We start from the raw sequence: 10,480 nt of genomic DNA on the forward strand, positions 1-10,480 counted from the left end.
TCTCACTGACAGTGCAGCACTCCCTCAGTACTGTCTCACTGACAGAACAGCACTCCCTCAATACTGTCTCACTGATGGTACAGCACTCCCTCAGTACTGTCTCACTGACAGTGCAGCACTCCCTCAGTACTGTCTCACTGACAGTACAGCACTCCCTCAGTACTGTCTCACTGACAGTTCAGCACTCCTTCAGTACTGTCTCACTGACAGTGCAGCACTCCCTCAGTACTGTCTCACTGACAGTACAGCACTCCTTCAGTACTGTCTCACTGACAGTACAGCACTCTCTCAGTACTGTCTCACTGACAGTGCAGCACTCCCTCAGTACTGTCTCACTCGGAGTACAGCACTCCCTCAGTACTGTCTCACTGACAGTACAGCACTCTCTCAGTACTGTCTCACTGACGGTACAGCACTCTCTCAGTACAGTCTCACTGACAGTACAGCACTCTCTCAGTACTGTCTCACTGGCAGTGCAGCACTCCCTCAGTACTGTCTCACTGGCAGTACAGCACTCCCTCAGTACTGTCTCACTGACAGTACAGCACTCTCTCAGTACTGTCTCACTGACAGTGCAGCACTCCCTCAGTACTGTCTCACTGACAGTACAGCACTCCCTCAGTACTGTCTCACTGACAGTACAGCACTCTCTCAGTACTGCCTCACTGACAGTGCAGCACTCACTCAGTACTGTCTCACTGACAGTACAGCACTCCCTCAGTACTGTCTCACTGACAGTACAGCACTCTCTCAGTACTGCCTCACTGACAGTGCAGCACTCACTCAGTACTGTCTCACTGACAGTACAGCACTCTCTCAGTACTGTCTCACTGACAGTACAGCACTCTCTCAGTACTGCCTCACTGACAGTACAGCACTCCCTCAGTACTGTCTCACTGACAGTGCAGCACTCCCTCAGTACTGTCTCACTGACAGTACAGCACTCCCTCAGTACTGTCTCACTGACAGTGCAGCACTCCCTCAGGACTGTCTCACTGGCAGTACAGCACTCCCTCAGTACTGTCTCACTGACAGTACAGCACTCTCTCAGTACTGCCTCACTGACAGTGCAGCACTCCCTCAGTACTGTCTCACTGACGGTACAGCACTCCCTCAGTACAGTCTCACTGACAGTACAGCACTCCCTCAGTACTGCCTCACTGACAGTGCAGCACTCACTCAGTACTGTCTCACTGAGATGCCCATTCATGCTATTTTTGAACTGCTGATTGTTTTGCGCATCCTGGCCTTTACAAATTGTACAAAAATGCTCAGTCTGGCCTCGATAGTGAGCACTATGTGTAGAAATCAGTGGATAGTAATTTGTCGCTGATGTACAAAGACTGCCTTTGTATGTTAGTGTGATGTGTTTGATTTTATTTATTCAATTGACTGGTAAATATTCACCCTGTGATTTTTTTTTGCAGGGCCTGGCGTTGTAAACAGTCCGAGATGTCTGAGCACCTGCTCCAGGTCAGGTAGGAAATCACAGTCCCTTCTGTGCGTATATAACAGTATATAAGACCTCAGTAAACATGCTGTGCCAGTGAATTCCTGACCATCCTATCTGTTCAGTGCCACTCATGGGTTTGTCTGCATCGTCAGATATTAGATGCTGTCAAATTTCATCCTTCTCCACATAGCTTGACAGCAATGGGACACTGCTTTCCCTGTTAACTAGCTGCTTCCAGAACTCTGTGCAAATGCAGTCCGAGTGTTGATGGTTGATTGAGATCCCACTGGTCTCCTGTCAGTCAGACACCCGGCTGAGGGATTGCCCTTTCCACAGTATCGGCCTGGCTTCCCCAGGTTTCCTCCTTCAAGTATGGTGAAAAGGTTTTACTAAGCCCTGTATTTCCACCTCAATATCTCTGCCTCTTCTCCAAAACAAAAAAAAAGCTGCTCTTCGTTAGCACCCTCCATCGAGAGAACCATCCCAAGGCATTTCGTAGGGGCAATTGTCAGAGCAAAGTCTGACCCTGAACCACATCGGGAAGGCAGGCAAGCTAAGGCTGGATCTAACAGGCACGCCTTCAGGAGCATCTTAAAGGAGGAAATTACAGGCAAGCTGTGATGAAATCAGTCTGCTTCAACCTTGGTGCCGTATTTGGGCTGAAAGGGAGCTTCAAATCACATGATGACTAGACTATGGATTTCCACCTCTGGAATATCGCTAACTTTACCTCTGTCTAACTCAGCTGCTGCAAACACCTACACTCTCCCTTTTGTTCCCTTTGATTTCCATTATTCTGATACAATGATGTAAACAGCACGGAGACAGACCCTTTGCCCAACCAGATTTCCTAAATTAAACTAGTCCAATTTGCCAGCCTTTGGCCCATATTCCTCTAAATCTTTCCAACTGTCTTTTAAATGTTGTAATCGTACTCACCTCTACCATTTCTTCTGGCAGCTCATTCTATATATGCACCACTCTGTCAGTGAAAATGTTGCCCCTCAGGTCCCTTTTAAGTCTTTCCCCTCTCACCGTAATTCAAAGTCTTCCAGTTTTGGACTCCTTTACCCTGGGGAAAAGACCTTGGCTATTCACCCTATCCATGCCCCTTATGATTTTGTAAACCCCTACAAGGTCACCCCTCAGCCTCCAAAGCTCCAGGGAGAACGAGTTCCAGCCTTTCCAAAACTCAAACCTTCCAGTCTCAGTACCATTCTTGTAAATGTTTTTTGCATCCTTTTCAGTTTAATAATATCTTGTAGCAGTACTCCAAATGTGTTCTTACTAAAGTCCTGTACAGCAGTAACATGACATTCCAACTCCTGTACTTAATGCTCCGACCGATGAAGGCAGGTGTACAATATGCCCTCTTCACCACCCCATCTATTTGTGAAGCCACTGGTGGTGGACCTCCCACATTCTATCCTGAAAACTTGAGATCCCCCTAAAACCCTGCTGTCCATGTGTTAACTCCCATCTAAACCTTTCCCCTGTCATCCCAATGCTCAGGACATTGGCTCCTAGTCAGGCAGTGGGTTGATTTTAAAGTCCTCATCCTTGTGCGGCCTTGCCTCATACTCCTGTGAAATGCCTTGGGCTGTTTCGCTCTGTTCAAGGTTAAAGCAAGACTCTCATTTCTAACCTGTGTGTGTGCTCCTGTCTGTCTAATAAGTACTGGGACTCTCAACACTAAAATTCATAATAATTACCCTTAGTCAGAAAAACCAATGCAAACTGCTCAATGCTCACAGTGCAGGAACTACACCGAGAGTATATTTTGCCTGCTTTTACAGTTCAATTGCTGCTGTACAGAGGGAGCGGAAATGAGCCAGAGTTGTTTCATGAAGGAATAAAATTGCGGTAGTGAAGTGGCTGGGAGGTTGGAGTAAATATTTCTGAATAAACTAGAGTGAGATTTAACACTGCTCATAAGGAAAACATTTCAAAGAGCTAAAGCTGAAGGGATAGAGTTAGGAAGGTGGAGACAACTTGGGTAACATTTCTGTTCCTCCTTCTCAAAGCAGTTCCCTGCCTGAAGCGGAACCACAAGAGGGAGATACCACTGGAGGTCCCACTGCGGAGAAAAAGCAATCGCCATCAATCATCTCCCTCAGCCAGGTGAGCAAGAGACTGATACACACCTTAACGGAAAAGTTACTCTTCGATATTTGTGTGAGTGTCCTCACTCTCTGCACATGAGTGTGTGAGAGAGAAACAGGAGCTGGAGTACGCCATTTGACTCTTTGAGCCTGCCCCACCATTCATTCTGCTCATGGATGTTTTTGTCACCAAAGTGGGCAACTTCACATTTACCAAGTTAAAAATCACACGACACCAGGTTATAGTCCACCAGGTTTAATTGGAAGCACACTAGCTTTCGGAGCAACGCTCCTTCATCAGGTGATAGTGGAGGGCTCCACTATCACCTGATGAAGAAGCGTCGCTCCGAAAGCTAGTGTACTTCCAATTAAACCTGTTGGACTATAACCTGGTGTTGTGTGATTTTTAACTTTGTACACCCCAGTCCAACACTGGCATCTCCAAATCTTCACATTTACCAACATTGTACTTCATCTGCCATGCACTTACCCACTCATTCAACTTGTCTAAATTACACTGAAGCATCTCTGCATCCTCCTCACAGCTCACCCTCCCATCAGCTCTGTGTCATCTGCAAATTTAGAGATAACACATCTCCTGCCTCATTTAGATGATTAGATTCCCTACAGTATGAAACAGGCCCTTCGGCCCAACAAGTCCACTCCGCCCCTCCGAAGAGTAACCCACTCAGACCCATTCCCTACCCTATATTTACCTCTGACTAACGCACCTAACACTACGGGCAATTTAGCATGGCCAATTCACCTGACCTGCACATCTTTGGATTGTGAGAGGAAACTGGAGCATCTGGAGGAAACCCACGCAGAGACGGGGAGAATGTGCAAACTTCACACGGATAGTTGCCCGCGTAGGAATCAAACCCAGGTCCCTGGTGTTGTGAGGCAACAGTGCTAACCACTGAGCCACCGTGCCACCAACAGGTAGATCATTGACATACAATGTGAATTGCTGGGGTCTCAAACACTGATCCCATTTATTCCTACTCTTTGTTCCTGTCTACCAGCCAGTTCTCTACCCATGTAAGTCCACTACCCCCAACCCAATGCATTTTAATTTGGCACGCTAATCTCTTATGTGGGAATTTATCGCAAGTTTTCTGAAAGTCAAAGTAAATCACATCGACTGGCTCCTTATCAACGCTGCTACTTACTTCACCACAAAAGTCCAGTCGGCTTGTCAGGCATGATTTTCCTTTTGTAAATCTATGCTGACTCTGGCTGATCCTGTTGCTGTTTTCCAAAAACACAGCTATTAAATAGTATGTGCCCATATCTAAATCCACTCTGTGTGTTTCCCATGAACAAATGTACTTTTGTTTTCCATTTTTTCAGGGTACATGATCAGTTGCCGCAGTTAAATTCCCACCCTGTGATTCTGTGCTTAAATACGGATTGAACATGGAGATACGGAATGGAAACCTGAGCATGTTCACTTTAACCTTTGTCCCTCTGCATTCCTACAACCCTCCTCTCTCCCTCTCTCCCTGTGTCTGTCTGCACTTCCTTCTTTCGCTATCTCTCTGTATGCGGTATCCTACACCACACTTTGAAAGCAAAGGATACGTCTGACCAGATCCCCCAGATTCTGTAGCAGGAAATGTGGGTCAACAGCAGACCCCTTGCCCAAGTTGTAGCATTTAGTGACTTGTGCCTCAGAACTGGTTTCTCAGGGCAGGGCACTGACCAGAAACCTGGTACAGGGCTCTTAAAGACGCTGTTTCACCCAAACCCTAGAGTGCTGGACACGCCCATGAGGATAACACCAATTATTGAAGGATATCCCAGAAGTTGTTCTAAAGAGGTCACCCTAGTCCACTGCTCACACGCCTCTCTGGCTTGTGATTTGGGAGACAGCAAACACACAAAGTGATGTCACTGAAAACATGCAGAAATCTGAGTCTGTAAATCATCTGCCTTGGGCGGCACGGTGGCACAGTGGTTAGCACTGCTGCCTCACAGTGCCAGAGACCCGCGTTCAATTCCCGACTCAGGCGACTGACTGTGTGGAGTTTGCACATTCTCCCCGTGTCTGCGTGGGTTTCCTCCGGGTGCTCCGGTTTCCTCCCACAGTCCAAAGATGTGCAGGTCAGGTGAATTGGCCATGCTAAATTGCCCGTGGTGTTAGGTAAAGGGGTAAATATAGGGGAATGGGTGGGTGGCGGGTCGGTGTGGACTTGTTGGGCCGAAGGGCCTGTTTCCACACTGTAAGTAATCTAATCTAAATCATCTGCCCCTCGTGTGGCAAGATCAGACTCACCAGAAATCACTAAGCCCACCAAAGCAGAGAGAAACAATCCTCAGCGATTGTCTGTGAACTGCTCGATGTGTATTTATATCTTTCTGAGCCAATCTCTTCACCTCAGTATCTGATATGGGTGAGGAAGCTTCTCTACATTTACTACAGTCACAGAGAGGGATAGGAGCAGATGGTATGGGAAAGTCTTTAATTGGGGGAGGAGGAATTACAATGCTATGAGGCAGGAACTGTGGAGGATAAATTGGGAGCAGGTATTCTCAGGGAAATGCACAACAGAAATGTGGAGGTTGTTCAGGGAGCACTTGCTGTGAGTGCTAGATAGGTCTGTCCCACTGAGGCAAGGAAGGGATGGTAGGGTGACGGAATCTTGGATGACAAGAGATGTGGAACATCTAGTCAAGAGGAAGAAGGAAGCTTACTTCAGGTGGGTAGGATTAAGGTAAACCCCAAGGCATTCTACACTTATGTGAGGAACAAGAGGATGGCCAGAGTGAGGGTAGGGCAGATCAGGGATAGTGGAGGGAACCTGTGCCAGGAGTCGGAGGAGGTCAGGGAGATCCATAATGAATATTTTGCTTCTGTATTCACGAGTGAAATGGACCTTTTCGTTTGTGAGGACAGTGTGAAACAGGCTGATATGCTCAAACAGGTTGTTAAGAAGGAGGATATGCTGGGCATTTTGAAAAACATGAGGATAGATAAGTCCCTTGGGCCAGACGGTATATACCTAAGGTTACTACGGAAAGTGAGAGAAGAAATTGCTGCGCCTATGGCAATGATCTTTGCCTCCTCACTGTCCACTGGAGTAGTGCCAGATGATTGGAGAGTGGCAAATGTTATTCCCTTGTTCAAGAAAGAGAATAGAGATAACCCTGGAATTATAGACCAGTCAGTCTTACATCAGTGGAGGGCAAATTATTCGAGAGGATTCTGAGAGACAGGATTTACGATTGTTTGGAAAAGCACAGCTTGATTAGAGCTCATCAGACTGGCTTTCTGAAGGGCAGGTCATGCCTCACAAGCCTTATTGAATTCTTTGAGGATGTGACAAAACACATTGATGAAGATCGAGCAGTGGATGTGATGTACATGGATTTTAGCAAGGTGTTTGATAAGGTTCCCCATGGTAGGCTCATTCAGAAAGTAAGGAGGCATGGGATACAGGGAAATTTGGCTGTCTGGATACAGAATTGGCTGACCCAAAGAAGATAGAGGGTGGTGGTAGATGGAAAATATTCAGTCTGGAGCTTGGTGACCAGTGATGTTCTGCTGGGATCGGTTCTGGAACCTCTGCTCTTTGTGATTTTTATAAATGACTTGGATGAAGAAGTGGAAGGTTGTGTTAGTAAGTTTGCTGATGACACAAAGGTCAATGAAGTGTGGATCGTGTGCAGGGTTGTTGCAGGTTGAAACTGGACATTGACAGAATGTAGAGGTAGGCTAAGGAGTGGCAGATGGAGTTCAACCTGGAAAAATGTAAAGATTCATTTTGGAAGGTAAAATTTGAATGTAGAATACAGGGTTAAAGGCAGGATTCTTGACAGTGTGGAGGAACAGAGGAATCTTGGAGTCCATGACCTTAGACCCCTCAAAGTTGCCGCCCAAGTTAATAGGGTTGTTAAGAAGGCATGTGGTGTGTTGGCTTTCATTAGCGGGGGGCTTGAGTTTAAGAGTCGCAAGGTTATGCTGCAGCTCTATAAAGCCCTGGTTAGACCACACTTGGAATATTGTGTTCAGTCTGGTCACCTTATTATAGGAAGGATGTGGAAGCTTTAGAGAGGGTGTGGAGGAGATTTACCAGGATGCTGCCTGGATGGGAGGACATGTCTTATGAAGAAAGGTTGAGGGAGTGAGGGCTTTTCTCATTGGAGCGAAGAGGATGAGAGGTGACTTGATAGAGGTATACAAGATGATGACAGGCGCAGGTAGAGTGGATAGCCAGAGACTTTTTCCCAAGGTGGAATGGCTTTCAGAAGGGAGCATAATTTTCAGGTGATTGGAGAAGGCTTAGGGGAGATGTCAGAGGTAAGTTCTTTACACAGAGAGTGGTGGGTGTGTGGAATGCACTGCCAGCAGAGGTAGTAGAGTCAGATACATTAGAGACACTTTAGCGACTCTTGGATAGGCACATGGATGGTAATAAAATGTAGGGTATGTAGGTTAGTTTGATGTTAGAGTAGGGTAAAAGGTCAGCATACATCCGAGGGCCGAAGGGCTCGTACTGTGCTGTACTGTTCTATGTTCTATACCTCTCTCTCTTACACACGCACACACACACACTCATGGCTTTGTTCAGTGTCAGTATTCAGGAATATGTCACGCTGGACATGGTCTGTCCCTTGTACTGTAATTTTAATGCAGGGCGTGAGTGAAAATAAATACTGCACAACGCAGTGAGAAGGTGACAGCCCACACACACTGGCATAGAGCAACAGAGTCATCACATAAATTCAAAGGGAATTCACCATTTGATTTACTGAGCAGCTAACCTTGTCTCCAACATTCCTTCTTTCCCCAGCATTTCGATGGCCGGGCAATTGATCCAGGTACGTTCTCCATGATATTCTGGCATTCTCAATCAATCAGACCCAGAAACCAGACACAAAGATACACAACATCTATCAGGTTGGGGAGCTGGATACAATCCTTTATGTGTGAATGAAAGGGAGACAAGTTGGAGGGGGGTACAGTATGTGTATTTAAAATGGGGTGTTGGGGGGGGGGATACTCCATGTGTGAAGTTGAGGAGTTAGATGGTGTGCAGTGTGTGAGGGGGGAGAGTTGGATGCGGTACAGTGTGTTTGTGTATATGTGGGTAGGAAATTGGACTGGGTACTCTGTGTTGGGGGGAGTTGGGGGGAATTCTATTGGGTATTGTGTGTGCGGAATTGGATGGGGTACTGTCTGTGTGTATAGGAGAATTAGATGGGGCGTGGTGTGTGTGTAGGAGGGGTGGGGGGGGGGTGTTAGATGCAGTACAGTGTGTGAGAGAGGATGGATTTTTGAAACAGATCAAGTCTTTAGGCATACCCCCTAGTGCAGGAAGATGAGCTGTCAGCATTGACGAATATCTCACAGTTTCTCTCAGTTGTGCAGTGTTGAATCTTGGAGGTAGCAGGCTGGATTACAACCTCTCTGGATGTCCATCTCCCTGTAGACCAGAAAGAGTTAGAATCTGGACCCTTGCGGATAAAGTGGGAACTATTGCCAAAAGGGTAGTGCAGTAGGTTCACAACCTGTGCTTCTTGTTGCCCTTTGTTATCAAGAGGAAGAGAAAACTCTCAAGTCTGTAGTTTCTGGAAATGTAAAATAAAGCTAGTGGTATCTGGAGGGACTCAGCAGGTCAGGCAGTATTTGTGGAGAGAGAGAGAGAGAGAGAAAAACCCAGTTAACGTTTCTGGTTGGTTGATTCCATTACAAAATTTAATGGTTGAAGGATGCAGCAGCTCATTCTCAGGCAGTGGTGTTCATCTTGAGGATAGCTCATTCTCACTCCAGGTCAAACCGCTGATCAACCTAGTGTATGGTCTGCTCAGCCTGAAACATGCAGGGTTAGACAATTTGATTGAGGAAGAGTTTTTGGGAATTTTCTGTGCTCTCTACAATGCCTTGATTTTGACTCGTACAGAGCCTCCCAGAGTGCTGGCGGCCTTTCTGAGTGAACCCCATCCAGTTTGGTCAATCACAAGCCAAACTCTTCCAGAGGGATGTTTGATCTCATCAGGAATGCTTTAGAATGTCCATGAAGTGTCTGCACAGCCTCTTGCAGTCTCCAGCCAGCACAGAGCTCCAATGATTGTAATTACTTCAGGAGACTGCTATTAGGAGTGGTGTGCTGTATCCAGCAAAGCTGAACTGAGGGATTCACTCCACAGTGCCATGCATTTTGGGTGGGAAGAGGATGCTGCAGTTGTGACAAGATTTGGAAGAACGGGTGAAAGCTGCTTCTTTCCCCAGAACTTCGAGATGGCTGCTCATGAAGTGAGGACAAGAGGCAGAGAAAGGTACATGGATGGAACTGAAGGGAAGGTGTAGGAAAGGATGCAGGGTAGGACGCCATGAAACAATGAAAAGGCAAAAAGGAGTGGGAATGGAACAAGTGAAGGAACAGTGGATGTGTCTTCAGGCAGTTTTGTACTGAGGGGAATTAGTCCAAGTGTAGAAACAAATCTTGGACCAACAGATCCTTGAACATAACTATCTTCTCTTTCAGCGACTGGAAGGCCTTACCTCTTCAACACTGTGACAGGAGCCCGCCGATGGGTGTGAGAGAGAGCCCCCATTCCAGCCCCTCCCTGGGATAAGCCACACTTTGCAAGGGAGGAGGGAGTATTTACTGCAGGGGGAAGAGTACAGGGGCACACAGCATTGAGCTGATCATTGCTGCTCTCCACACAGGTGACCCCTGACCTTGGACCATGTGGGCACCACTATATTTCGTTACTCATTGACTGATACCACTGCACAGTAGTGGTTCTGATATAAGTGAAAACTTCAGGATCAATCTTGTTGGGATCATTATCTTGCTTTGAAATATTTCTACCTGGCCATATTTTACTCATGTCTGAGTTAGGCGATCCACAGCAGTCTAACACACCCAGAGCTCCTTGTATTTGACAGAATGGAAAAAAAAGAGAAAAAGAATGA

At 46.7% G+C, this 10,480-nt stretch overlaps 1 protein-coding gene across 1 annotated transcript in view; it reads left to right on the top strand.

Annotated features, from left to right (window-relative positions):
* Nucleotides 1–10,480, top strand: part of LOC122559137 (cadherin-related family member 4-like) — a 327,985-nt gene extending 317,505 nt beyond the window's left edge. Inside the window, exons 17-20 of the mRNA XM_087993996.1 lie at nt 1,428–1,478; nt 3,478–3,574; nt 8,352–8,379; nt 10,047–10,480. Coding sequence (XP_087850122.1) covers nt 1,428–1,478; nt 3,478–3,574; nt 8,352–8,379; nt 10,047–10,102 — 232 coding nt within the window. The 3' untranslated portion in view covers nt 10,103–10,480. The remainder of the gene's footprint in view (nt 1–1,427; nt 1,479–3,477; nt 3,575–8,351; nt 8,380–10,046) is intronic.

The sequence above is a fragment of the Chiloscyllium plagiosum genome, unplaced genomic scaffold (genome assembly GCF_037043375.1).
Source record: "Chiloscyllium plagiosum isolate Xiang-an unplaced genomic scaffold, Cpla_swu_hap1 HiC_scaffold_14, whole genome shotgun sequence".
In the NCBI taxonomy this organism is placed as follows: domain Eukaryota; kingdom Metazoa; phylum Chordata; class Chondrichthyes; order Orectolobiformes; family Hemiscylliidae; genus Chiloscyllium; species Chiloscyllium plagiosum.